The 14648-nt window shown below is 42.0% G+C and overlaps 1 protein-coding gene across 1 annotated transcript in view; it reads right to left on the reverse strand.

The window, feature by feature from the left end:
- The window catches only part of ASIC2 (acid sensing ion channel subunit 2), a 597272-nt gene extending 586787 nt beyond the window's left edge, over positions 1 to 10485 (reverse strand). Inside the window, exon 1 of the mRNA XM_069952708.1 lies at positions 9922 to 10485. Coding sequence (XP_069808809.1) covers positions 9922 to 10485 — 564 coding nt within the window. The remainder of the gene's footprint in view (positions 1 to 9921) is intronic.
- Positions 10486 to 14648: the final 4163 nt, after the last annotated feature.

Here is a 14648-nt window from a genome sequence, read left to right on the forward strand (position 1 = left end):
AACACATACCACCAAATAATAACAGTTAAGACAACCACCAGGCGAAACGTATAAAAGGTCTTTATTGTACGTCTAGGGGGGGAGGGCCTTTTTTACGGCTCTATTCTATGCCGAGTGATCAGTGCTTAAAGTAACAGGCCAAAAGCCTGAGGCTGCTTCGCTGTGTTGATCTCATGACAATATTTCTCGCTGTGATTCCTCCCGTGTTCATTACAGAGTCAGTGGCTTACAGGCATAGGAATTGTACTAAGAGAAAGAGTAAGTGTCGCAACCAATCTCATAGTAACTAATCAGATCACTGCTCTCATTTTCAGATCCGCTGTGGAGCTACATGACAGATAAGAGATCAGGTCCTAATCACTAGTCACGTTAATGTGCACCCTTTAACAATTACTGAAGTCTGTCTGTATTTGGATATTGATGAGGCTGAACTAGGAAACAATATAGGCAATAGAGGCCGGCACTAAGGATAAGCGCAACATGAGTGTGTTCGAGCCTGATTATTTGTAAATTTTATACGAATGACTGTATTCATGTTTTCCTGGACTCCATAGGGCTGCATCCAACTTCTTCAGCCATCGGTATTCAAATGCCGAAAGATCAGACTTGAGCATGCTGGAGTTGCGCTCATCTCTAGCGGGCACTAGTGTTGACTGGCTTTGGACCAGTAACAAAAAGCAAGGGTGTACTGTATATACACTATGCTATAACATATACATGGGGTCCTAATGGCTGGACATAGACCAAAGCAGTTTCCTTTCAGCATTCACTGTATGACGACAGATGGGGCCTGACATCTTGTGACCAATAACACAATGTCACATGGCACAGGATGGACCTGACTAGTATCTAGAAAGGGGTACAAAATGGACTGTCCATTATCCTCCTAATACAGCCACATTTCTAATTTTACTTCATAAAGGGTCATAGGCTTTATATGGGATGGAGTAAGCAATATTGTGGCCCTTACTCTCTGAGTACCAAAAAAAACTTCAGAAACCTACATATGTTAACCCTGATTCTCTTTGATGGAACCTCTATTTGGATAAAGGCTACATTCCCTACCAGGCATAAGCATGAGCACAACCATCCCAGGTACGCATGCATCTGCTTACGTACTCCATTGTAGTGGTAATACAAGGCGACTCTGCTTTTTATTGCTATTATTTTATTTTTATTTTTTTTTTGCATTCAAGAAGGAACTGAAGCACTATTGATAAGCTACAACGAAGGTTTGAGAAAGTATATTAGACAATTTAAGTAGATAATTGCAGAATTGTTTCACTTGTGAAGAACAAAATCCCTCAAAAAATCTAGCCAAGACAGGAACCCTATCCAGGAGGGAGGTGTACCATTGTCTATGTCTACAGTTATGAGATGCCTTCATGGATGTAAATCCAGAGTTTATTTTTAGATGCAAGCCACTGAAAGCTCAAGATAAAGGGGGGGGGGATTTATGAAAGGGTGTAAATATAAACCTGGTGTAAACTGCCCACAGCAACCAATCACAGCTCAGCTTTCAGCTGTGGTAAAATATAAGAGAAGCTGTGATTGGTAGCTGTGGGAAGTTTACACCAGGTGTATATTTACACCCTTTCATAAATCTCCCCCAAAGGCTATAAAACAGGTACAAAGCCGCAAAGTTCTGGATATAGACTTTTTGGACAGATAGAACAAAAACAAATGTGTACCGAAATGATGAGAATATAACAGTATAAAAAAAGAGAAGTGCTCATAATCTGAGGCATCATTTATTAAATATGGCAAAGACCATGCCATGCCATACCCCAAAATGTTGTGGTTGTCATATGGTTGCAGTGTTCTTATTGTGTTTCATTGCATTTTACTGCTATTACCAATATATATATAGTTATGAACTGTCTACTTTGCTGATGTCAAGTGTCAGGGTCATTGTGGCTGTCACACCACTAAAGACTGGAATCACGCAAACGGATACTTCCAAGCAACATTCATTACTATTTTATCTGTACAATATTCACCCACTGGGAGCCAAACAGTGGAGATCTCTAGTGGAACATAACAAAACTATTCTTCCCTTACATCAGCACAAGGTTAGAGGAGCACGCAATCTTCCTAACATCCCCCATGCAGGCCTTAGAGTACATCGGCTTAAACAGGGCTCCTTTTCACATGCACTATTAGGCTGTGTTCACAATAAGTAGAGAAAAGGGGGAAAATGTCTATTATTGCATCATTTTAATTGACTTGAATAACAGATGTAATTTGCATAAAGTGTAGTAAATGTCGGACACCTTTTGAGGTGGACTTCAAACCATGTTCATGACAATTATTTTTGGACGTCTTTTGCAAGCGACAGACATTATTTTAAGTTGTTCACACACAGTTCTTTTTTCACCGTCCTTCCATCGTCTTTACTATGTAATTCAATGGACTTTTCAATTAAAGACACATTCAAACATTCAAAGTAATGTACCAACATCTGTTTTCGCATTAATGGGCAGCCAAACCACTAAATAATGGATGTTATTTTGGACTCAAAATGACAAACGTCATTTAAAAAATTATAAACGGACAGGAATAAACGTAGTGGGAACATAGCCACACACTTCTTTTCACAAAAGTGAAGCACCAGTGTATATTGATCATATCACTGCAAACAGATATGGCAAGATAAAATTGGAACTGTTTAGAGTGTGACTTTAATTCAGATTCAGTCAAAGGATAAAAAAAACAGGACAGCTCTTTGCAGGATGAATAAATGGCCGCAAAAGCAACGCAAGAGTTTAAGAAGTATTTCAACCCCATCAAAAACTTAAAAAATCAGGATGATATTAAAAATCTAAAAAGAAACCATACTCACCTGCCCCAGTCCTTCACAGCTGCCCTTTCCACAGCTATGCAGCCCATGCCATTCTCCACAATGGTCTAAGACAACGATTGCCAGAACAAGAAGTTCTCGTGGGGACATGTCACAAGAACAGGCATTAAAGGGAATGTACCATCAGGCCTGGGCTGAAGCACTGGAGGCAGGCTGACCCACCCTGAGTGGGAGGAAACCCCCGCCCCTCTATTATTCAGCTCTATTGATTCTAATAGAGCAGTTTCATAGAGGGGCGGAGGTTTCCCTTACTGGGGGTGGGTCAGCCCGCCTCCATTGCTTCAGCCCAGGCCTGATGGTACATTCCCTTTAAGGGAATGAGGATCAGAAGCCATCTGCAGGGAATCAGGGCAGGAGAGTATGGTTTTTTTTTTTTTTTCACTATTACCCTGACTCTTTTTTTCTAGGACTGGAATAACCCTTTAAGGTAATAAAATATTACGTTCTTCAATATTTCATTCATCTGACATCATCCTGAATGTGCATGTGGCAACTGAAGTCATGAATCCACTGAACTGCTGCTGGCAATGGCATAAGCTGTACCAGGAAGCAGAGACTAAGGGGCCGCTGGCTTCACCAGAGCCCATGGCAGGGTGGGTTAGATTTGCTGTGGCAGGTGACCCCCAGGTCACTACCCCTGGCATGGCTTGCTAGCGATGGCAGGTGAAGCGTAGCTGGAGATACATAAGCAGGACGGCAGGCAGGAAACACGGACAGGACTTGCAGAAAAGCTGCCACAAGTTAGGGGGATGGGAAGGGGGTCAGGACAGGGCAGGAATTTATAGTGAAGTGCTTTGAGCAATTAGGGCATAATCCCCCTTTAAAATACACTAAATCTGCGGCGTAGAGTGAGGGCGGGATTGTGGCAGAGTAAGTTACTGTGCGGAGGGTCGGAGTGAAAGGAGACCCAAGTCCCAGCATCAATGAGAGCACAAGAGGAGTGGGGGGTGACCTTGGCCCATGGCCCATTGGTGACAATAAGATGACAAAAGCAGAAAAACCCAAAAACATATTTTAAACTGTCCGATTCTTTTAGTCTGTGAAAATGGAGGGACCAAGAAAACAGTTAATGCAAGATATTTTTTAAACCCCCTTAAAGCTTCAGACAAATATTGATGACATTGTTGTGCTTTTGGGTTAGAGTACTAAAAGGTGGCCTTTAAGGATAATATTCCGTACCATTACCAATCTATACAATGTGCTGTACACAATGTACTGCTCTCTAGGAACATAATGGCTGTTACATAAAATTTTCTGCCAGGTTTAATTTTCCCCCATTGAATATTTATGCTGTTTTCTCTGCTCTTATACAACATTGACTTTGCATATGTTCCTCATACAAATGAGTTCCTATGACTATGGATTTCATCTAAGCAGGAGGGAGGAGCGTGTTAGAGACATGCCGAATAAATCATTGCAGTCAAGTTGCGCATTCTATGAACCATGATATTTTTATTTTTATAACTAGGCGACTATTTGTAGCCTTGAATTTTGCAGGTTAAGTTATACATTAGTGACGTCTACAGATACTAAATGATGTCTCAAAAAAATCTGAGCTTGGGTGAGGTTGTTGAGTCTGACATAGTGGAAGCCTCAAGCAGTTGCAGTCTGGGTAGATATGCATGTGACTATTTTTTACATTTATTTTAAGCAATTTAACTGCAAAATTGTCCTCCTTAATTAGAGTCGATTCATTGATGAGAGCGGAATTTTGCTAGTAAAGAGCAGTTATACCCACAAAACTATGGAGCCATTGACTGTTAAAAAGAAAAGCATGATGGACAGAATATCTTTATGGTTGTGTATTGGCGATGGAGCTTACACTATGTGAAACCAGACTCTAAGCTGGAAATCTTAATCCAGCGATACTTCACGGGAGAATTTAGTAGGAAGTCTAGGTTGAATGATTTCCTTAGGAAACACAATGGGTGAATTAAAGAATGCGATCACCAGACAACTGTTACAAATTTTCGCACAATGCTGATAATCTTTATGTAACACAGGAAAAGTAATGCTGGTAGTCTGCTTCTGCCAGTATATTCCCCATCTACTGTATGTAGGCACAACACCTGGGTTACCTTTACTCAACACTGAGTGGTCTACACTTCCCTGCACTGCCATACACATGCTGTTAAGGGTCCTATTACACGGACCGATAATTGGCTGAATCAGGCTAATTAAGCAGGTTATCGCTCTTTGTAGTAGACACATCAGATCATCAGCTGATTGTTTCTTTAGGTCCAGGCCTAAAATCATCTGGAGTGCATCGCTACATTTAATAGCGATGCATGGCCAACAGCTGATGATTGTAGTATAAAATAATAAAGTATTTACTTACCTTACCACCTTCCCTGGTCGCTGCAGCTCTGCCTTCTGTTCCCTTCTGGTACAGTCTCTGCACTGACAGGCCGCTCAGCCAATCACTGGTAATTAGTAGAGATGAGCGAATGCGATTCGATCGAGTAGGTATTCGATCGAATATTGTGGTATTCGAAAGATCCAAATACAATCGAGTAGTGTGTTGAATATGCGGGAAACATTTGAAAGCCCTCTCATCGCACTTGGCGCTTTTTTAATCCAATCACCATGCAGGGAGGCCGTGAGGGACCCTGGGAGTACGCACGCAGCGCGAAAACAGCGTCTGCCCTCATTGGATGGCTGAACCACATGACCTCGAATATTTAAGACTTGACTTCTGCCTCTCGACCGCAGATGTGCTTTCAACCAAGTCAGGGAGAGATCTTCGAACAGGAAGAGATAGGTTTTAATAGCGTTTTGGTTAGGCAGGATTACTACTAAACCCAAAAGTCCTTTTCAGGGCTAAACTCCAATGAAAAAGTCATCTCTGGAGTCTGCATCCAAAGCACTTCTCAGTGCTAAGAAATAGATGATATAACAGCAGCAGCAGCAGCTGTATTCATTCCAGTACCCTGTGTGTACAAGTGACTTATAGAGTCCCTGGTTTAGCCCATTGAGGGCACGTTAACCTTATACCTATTGTGCCAGTTGCCCAGTAAAAGGCAAGTGATTCCTATTGTGCCGGTAGCCCAGTAAAAGGCACGTGATATATATTGTTCCAGTAGCCCACAAAAAGGCACGTCATACATACTGTTCCAGTAACGTTCGTACAGCATTACGCATGATATGCGCGAATAACATGACGCTCTACAGACGCACATTGGAATCATGTATGTAACGCTGCGCAAGAAATACGAACGAAATGTGTGAACATTGCCGTAAAGCGTTCACAAATATTTTTCCTTCGCAACTGCAGAGAGTGGCATTATACTGCGATTTTGGGGTGTTGGGTGCACCCAGGCATGCTCCCCCTAATGTCCCAGTGTCATTCCGGAGGTGTTGGCATAGTTTAGGGAGGTTTCATGGAGACTTGGTGACCTCCAAGTGGTCGAATTTTGATTTCCAAGTTCCGAGAATCTTTTTCCTATAGACTATAATGGGATCGAATATTCATTCGAATAGTCGAATCTCGGTGCCTATTCAATTCGAATTATCGAAAGTCGAATATTTCACTACTTGCTCATCTCTAGTAATTAGCTGAGCGGCCTGTCAGTGCCGAGATGGGAACAGAAGGTAGAGTTGCAGCTCCAGACACCAGGGAAGGCCCAAAGACACCGGGGAACGTGGTAAGATAAGTAAAAACCTTATTTTTTTACACTAAAGGCAAGGGTTGCACAGACATCTCTAACGATGTCCGTGCAGCCCTTGCTGTGCAATAGTCGGTCTGTGTAATTTCTCAGTCAACAATCTAGCAGATCGGCGCTTGTTCACGCCTTATGATCGGGCCGTGTAATTGGACCCTTCGTATACGCACTCCCTTGCTGCATCTTGGCCAGCATGCATACCCAAATGCTTCCCCAGCAACTTTCAATCAAACACCAGGTAGCTTCACCAGCCACACCCAGCCTCAATAATTAAGTTCCTGGCTTGCTACTGTCCTGCAAAAGTGTTCTATTGTTGCTGATTTTTGAATTTTTCTGTTTGTGCATGTTTACATGACATTAAAAGGGGGTAAAAATACATGTGCAATTCCCACTTAACGCAAAAGGTGGCATATTATGTGTGCATTTGTGTGAATACATGTATACTGCCATAAATACACCTGAAGAAAAGTTGTGTGCACAAAGCTTCAGCCACTATTTATAGTCCATCCATTCAGTAAAGGTAGAGGAGCATATGGATACAATGGTCAGTCCTCTTTTTTGTTTTGGCCTTCACACCGACGTCCTTGCACATGGCCAGTAGAATTGTATTCACCTATCTGCTGCTACTCATTGGGAATAACCCTATATGGCCTAGGATTTATAAAGTTTTTATTCCAGAACCACTGTGGATAGAGGAGAGGTTTACCAAGAGGTACTGACCAGTTTTTAGACATTTACTTTATTTCTTTATTGCAAAAAAAAAAAAAAAAAGCGGATTCTTCTTTTGTTCTATTTTTATGTAATTTCTTTTGGCTTAGTACTGCACAACTTTTCTTGTTTTCATGAATTTCTTTCTGTATCTCCAAAACTACTTATACATTATTTGCAGACACATCGAAAGTAAAAATACTGTCTGGTAATATCAATAAGAGGCTTATAAGAAGAATAGGTGCGTGCAGCAGATTGCAAAATACGAGTTCGCCCCAGTGGTATCATCTAAAATGGCTTCAAAATCTCATTTTAGTAAATTTGCTTGCGACTTTTACTGGAACAACCCTCAGGCCTTGTTCATGCAATGCAAATTCAATGCAATTTTGAAAGAAAAAAAAAAAAAAAAAGAAAGAAACACCTTCACATTTTTGTCCTATGTCACACTCAAAGGGTATACAGTTAATGGAGTAATCCAGCCAAAATCTTTTTCTTTCAAAGCATCCGGTTTCAGAAAGTTATATAGATTTGTAATTTGCTTCTATTTAAAAACATATGTGTTCTTATACTTATCAGCTGCTGAATGTCTTGCAGGAAATGTTTTCTTTTCAGTCTGACACAATGCTCTCTACTGATCTCACTGTCCAGAAGAACTGTCCAGAAGAGCAGCAAATTCCCATAGAAAACCTCTTCTGCTCTGGACAGTTCCTATCTTGGATAGAGATGTTAGCAGAGAGCACTATGTCAAACTGAAAAAAAAAGCATTTCCTGCAGGACATACAACAGCTAATAAGTATGGGAAAACCTGTTTTGTTTTTTTTTGTTTTTGTTTTTTTTTAAATAGAAGTAAATTACAAATCTATATAACTTTCTGAAACCAGTTTATTTTGAAAGAAAAAGATTTTCTCTGGAGTACCCAGGGGCAGATTAACTTTACCATAGGCCCCGGGCTGTTCACTAAGCATGGGCCCCCCAACCCCACTGTGCATGTGGTAGCACTAGCGTGGTGTTCATAGTACAGGATAGATAATGTCATGATGCCCTGATTTGTGCAAAATTGTGGTAAAAAAGCCGCAATTATTTGCAAATTATAGCAGAACTGTAGCCAGGGACAATACACCACTAAAAGTATAAGCCTGTTTGGGTGGCCATGGGCCCCCCAGGAGCTCAGGGCCCCTGGCTTCCACCCGAAACGGACCTATTATAATCTGCTACCGGGAGTACCCCTTTAAGATACTTTCCATGACTGTGTTTTTTCACCTCTTCAATGTATACTGTGTGAGGTCATGCAAAAATATAGGTAATAAAAGTAATTATAATAACAAATTTAAGTGTAAAGTGTTTATAGTTCAGAAACACAGCAAAAGTACTACACTGTGTTATACCAACTGCAGGACCTGAGGGGCAGAGAAAAAAACAGGAAGTCTCTCTTGTGTATTCTCAGACTTCCTGTGTGTCATGCTCCGCCCTCTCAGACCTGGCACTAGGCAAAACACAGTGTATCAGGTTTTTCCTGTGTGCTCCTTTAATGCAAAGAGCCATTGGTTAACTAATGTGCCACCCCATAGAGCAAATGAGTAACTGTAATCCCACCCAGTAAGCCACAGCACTTAAGCAGATGTGTAAGAACCAATATATTGCAATATATAGACAATGCTAAGAGTAATAGTCAATTACAAGCCATAAGTTTCCTTAAACGGGGCTTTACACATAAGCCAGCATACAGAATAAATCCTCCGATGAAGCCCTTGTGGATTACAATTCCTATGAGCAAAACAGTTAACCTGCCCACTGCCAGAACTAAATGCATAGCCAGAAGAACTAAGGAAGAATTGCACATTTACCTTATTTAAGTCAATGCTAAATCTACCAGGGATCATCATGGATAAGCCTTCCTTTAACTATTGTAGGCAACTCCAATCATGGCAGAGCATAGTAAAAAGTAAATTCAAAAGCCGGCATGCCTGTGCAAATGACAAAACTCTGATCGTATCTGAAATAATAAATCTGAGCGTGTAACAGACATAGACTAGAGGCAGACAGCAATTGTAATGAGTGCAGGAAACCAGGGATGAGGTGAATGACAATATCCAAGAAAGAACTGTATACAGCCAGAAATACAAGAAATTGTACACACTGACATGATCAATTCATACAGAAGTGAATACAATTGTCTGATACAATACGTCCAATGATTTGTTCCAAGTCTGACACCTGTTGACCCCGGCCTACTCTGCTCCACAGATCCAGCTCTCCAGCTGAGCCAAACAATTGTGTTTATTAAGCCCTCTGGCTTTGTCTTCCCATTGCGGACAAACAGGAATGCGTATAATGTGTATAACTTGGACTTCCAGTGCATTATATTAGACAGGAATTTGGCAGGCCTTGTGGCCATGTGCCACCCCGAAGATCTCAAGAAGCCATGCACAACCCATCAAGTGCCGATTAAGCCTCTGCAACAACATAGTCTGCAACTGCACTCAAGAAAACTGAGACATAGCTTATGATCAAAGGAGAACAGGTAGATACATGCCTATAAAATAAAAGGATGTTCTTCAAGCAAAACGTATAGGACATTTTTATTCTAGAGTATTCTATGCAGCTTTATATAAACAAGATACAAGCGTATCCCATGAAATACTCCTTAACAAGCTCCCTGAGAGCAATGACATCCAGGTAAGTAGTACTCACGGTTTTAAAGTCTCTGTAGCTGCACTCATGTCCTCTGAACTTGCAGTAAAGCATCATGTCTTTCAGGTCATGGCCTGTCCGCTCCATAAATTCCCCCATACAGAAGGTTTTCGGTTTGAACTGCTTGAATTTAGTTTTCTCTTCAAGAACAGCCAAGACCTCTGGGTCTGCCAAGTGAGGTTCAAGTATATGACCATTGACGTCAAGAAGCTCCAGCAGTTCTCCCGCGTGGTACAAATCATTAGTTGTGATTTTAGTGAACCGAAAGGAGTTGAGATTACAGATGGTAACAGCAGGAAAGACCAGGCTCTCTGCTACCACTTGGTCCACTTTAGTAACATGTTGGTAGGAGAAGTAAAAGGCCACTCTCTCTGAACTTTCCAGAAGAAGAAGGCCCAGCGAGCATAGAAAGGCAATGGTCCACAGAAAGCGACGAAGTGTCAGTGGGCCATACACAAATATATGCCGGATCCCATGAAGTGTGGACGTGTTGGCAAAGATCTGAATACTAGAGGGGTGGAGGCTTCCCAAGCTGTCCTCACTAGGGCTCTCCTTCAGATCCATTTTTCCACTTGGGAGGTACAGCCTTGTCACCTCCAGTTTGATTTTTTTTTTTGGTGTGTTTTAAACCTCTCTACATGAAACACCAGAGTAGAAGCAGCTGCCCCCTAGTACTCTCTCCCTCCCAACCAGCCAAGCCTGCTGTCAACTCAACGATCGCCAGTTGGGGGTAAATGTTTATAAATAAAATCCATAGAAACTCTGGCTGTAGATTTCTTCATTGCGATAAGGAGGGTTGGATGTGCGTGGGGAGACACCAAGGTGAGGTGGAACTGCTGTGGGTGGGGAGAGAAATAGACACCGGCCAATAGAATCAGAATTCATCCCTTCTCCCTCTTGCTCCATCTCCACCTCGTTCTCACACGCAGACAAGGAAGAAATGTGATTAAACAAAACCAAGCAGGCTGATGAATAAAAAGGGAGCTCAGACCAGCGTTCAGCTGCGTGAGTTAACTGGTACGGCAGCCAGTCTCCGTAGTCCCTTGAGGTGGATATCTCCGGAGTATTCTTTCCTTGATGGCCAATCGTTTCAATTAATATCTCGCTTTCTCAGATCTTCCACCCACCCACCCACCTTCCCTCTGACACAAAACCCAGACGGTGCCAGATTCAGTCCTCGATGCGAGAGCAGCAGAGGTGATGAGCAAAGGGGTGGGGGAGCTGGGAAAAGCATCACACTCTGTGAATATATTTGTCTGAATATCCACAACACATCAGTGGAAGACCTCGGTATATAAAGACTGTGCTGGGTGGAGGGAGTGGGGGGATATTTTAGATGCCTCCCGGGTAGCAATAAACTGCATCAGAGAAATCACTCAGATAGTAAAGCTGATAGGATATAAGATGTAAGTGTAGTGGATGCATGGAGGAACAATCCATTACAAGGCTTCAAAAACAAAAAAAAAAAATGGAAAGCTTGCCGATTTTATCTCTATATTGAGAAATTGATCCTATATTTTTTACATGCCACAAACCTTATCACAAGCCAATGTATTTTTATCTTCAGAGCGGGGGAAATATCTGGGACAGACAGACAGCAGTTGAAGAGCTGGTGAAGTGAAAATAACTCCAGAGATTCATTATGCTTTACAATATCCCAGAATGCAGGAACATGGGCAGCAGAGACAAGCACACAGCCTGCTGTCAGCCAGCGCAACTACAATATACCAGGCTCAAACTGACAGGAGTAGTCTCGCTGGGATCCAAAAACCAGATTAGATGTCTCATTCCCTAATCCAATACATCTCGGAAATAACCGTTATCTCTGCAGATAAAGCCCCAGAGGATGCTTTTCAGACAAATGGTCTACATACAGTAAAAGGGAGGAGCGGCAATCTAATGCAAGATGGTTTTTTTATTAGCAGACATTGAAATGTTTAGGTAGTTATATATACACTATGGCAAGTGTAATATTTTCATTTACTTCCAATGAGTCCTACATGTGAGTGGATGATCGTGTCTCTCTCCATGCAGGTGAGTGTGGGGTGTGCTGCCCCCTGCGCTGAGCTATATACCCTCAGTCATTCTCCTCTGTTCCTACATCTAGCTTGGGGAAAAGGAGGTCAATGCAGGAGACGCTTATTTTTCCCACTTCATTTATTTCGAGTCAGTCTAAAAGTTGACAAGATTTTTTTTTTCCGGTGCTGAGTAGAGTAAAAGACCTCTTGTTGATCTGAGAGAAAGTTGAATTGTTTCTTACACACCTGTCATCACTGGTAACACCAATTTTCGCAGTCACGTGGCTTTTGTTAAACTTTTTTACTCGCGTTGATGGGTGTGTCAAAGTCTACTGTTTCCCAGTAAAACATCTGTAGGAAGAAGTAGCTGTGGTCGAAAGTTAATGCAAGATGTGAAGACAGGGAGATTTATCAAACATGGTGTAAAGTGAAACTGGCTCAGTTGCCCCTAGCAACCAATCAGATTCCACCTCTCATTCCTCATAGACTCTTTGGAAAATGAAAGGTGGAATCTGATTGGTTGCTAGGGGTAACTGTTTTCACTTTACATCATGTTTGATAGATTTCCCCCCAGATAACACAAATATTAAAAAGGATACACAACTTCCTGCAGCACATAAAGCAGCTGATAAGTATTAGTAGACTGGATATTTTTAAATAAATGTAAATTACAAATCTCTGGCACTTTTTGACAACAGTAGATTTGATTTTATTAATTATTTATATTTTTAGAAAAAGCAGTTTTTTTAATGCCACTAATATTGTTTAACAAAAGCATAAGTTTTTAACATAAGCATAAGTATAAAGTTGTGTGACTAACGGTGTGTTTAGACAGAGAGATTTATCTGACAGATTTTTGAAGTCAGGAACAGACTATAAACGGAGAACAGGTCATAAAGGAAAGACCGAGATTTCTCCTGTTTTCAAATCTATTCCTGGCTTTGGCTTCAAAAATCTGTCAGAAAAATCTCTCTGTGTAAACGCACCATTAGGTAAGAGAAGTGTGGGCGTAACTAGTGATGGCAGGTGTGGTAATACCAACTATTTTTTTAGTCACATGGCTTATATGGTTTTTTGTTAAACCTTATTACTAGCAGTGATGGATCTGTCAAGGTCTACTGTTTCCCTAAAAAGCATCTGTAGACAGAAGTAACTGTGGTTGAAAGTTAAAGCATTATGTGAAGACAAAGAACACAAATACTGGAAAGAATACACCACTTCCTACAGGACATACAGCAGCTAATAAGTACTGGTGTCAAGTGCGGATTTACTTTTTATCCGCCTTGTTCCCCAAATGACTATCCCTGTACAAATTAAGTAAGCTGAGCGAAAGCGACAAGGACATGACACCAGGCAAAAAGACGGTATAACCTCTTCTCTCAGCTGAGTTAGGAGTGCACACTCACACTTTATTTGGTTTCACATGAAATATATAAACTTTCAATACAGGCGGGGTTTCAAGTCACAAGACACATACATATCCCATTCTGATAGGTCAATCCATAGATGGTCATCAGTTTCCTGTCCTGCGCAGTCAAGATGGTACAATGTGTTGTTTTCCATATATTGTTGATATACCGATGTCTCTTTCTTGCGTCTGTATTGTGGCTGCAATGTAAGTTCAAGGTACTGTGCTCATTGGCGTGCTGCCAGCATTCCTTTCCTTCTTCCAGAAGCAGATACAAGGCTGAAGCCATTTTAAGGATTACAATTTTTTTTCCAAAGTAACATCACCTTAACCCCTTAACGACATTGGGCGTAAGCATACGCCCCCGCAGGGTGGGCTTTAACGCAAACGGGCGTATACTTACGCCCAATGTTTCCCCGATCGCTGTGTGTTCTCACATTAACCCCTCCCGTGCTGACGATCGCTGCTATAGGCTGATCAATACAGATCAGCACATAGCAGCTGAAAACAGCTTTCCGGGTCATCAGTGACCCGGAAAGCAATGGCGATTGGTGCTGTTCGAGATAGCACCAATCGCCCTTAGTGTCCCCACCAAAGATGGCGCTGGTGCCACCCCCACGATCGCCGTGATGGGCCGGCCAGTACCGGCCGGCCCATCACGGCGATCATACCGTAAAAAAACAGTGTTGCCGGGTTCTGCACCCCTCAGCTAGGTAGCTGAGGGGTGCAGAACAGGTGTGTGTGGTGTAGGTGCACCATACTCACCTGATCCCGGCGTCCGGAGCGAAGATCTGCAGTCCGCGGCGTCCTCTTCTCTTCATCGGGTCACTTCCGGGTTCTGTCGTCCAGCGTTGGAAATCTTGGGAAACACTCGGGTCTTCGGGTTCGGTGGGCCTCGGCAATCTCCGGCAGCTTCGGCCTACTGCCCCCTAGAGGCTGATCAGTGAATATCATTCACTGATCAGTTGCTTTGGGTTAAAAAGATATATTTTTTTTTTCCCCAATTTTTTTTTTCTTTTTTTGCGCCCGAATGCCGTTGAGTGCTGATCAGCATTGCACATAAGTGCGCCGCTGATCAGGAACTCCTCCTTTTTGGCGTAGGGGCGTTTTTCCCCCCTATATCCTACCGCCACTGTCTGCTGGTAAGTGCCGCAGCAGATCCTTTCTTGGCGTAGTTATATTTTTTCTTACTGTAAAAAAAAAAAAAAAAAAAAACACGTAAAAACCACTACATTACACCACACTACATGAAATAAAGTTTTACACTACACCACTTCACATTTACATACCCCATATACTAG

Source organism: Dendropsophus ebraccatus, chromosome 14, assembly GCF_027789765.1.
Source record: "Dendropsophus ebraccatus isolate aDenEbr1 chromosome 14, aDenEbr1.pat, whole genome shotgun sequence".
In the NCBI taxonomy this organism is placed as follows: domain Eukaryota; kingdom Metazoa; phylum Chordata; class Amphibia; order Anura; family Hylidae; genus Dendropsophus; species Dendropsophus ebraccatus.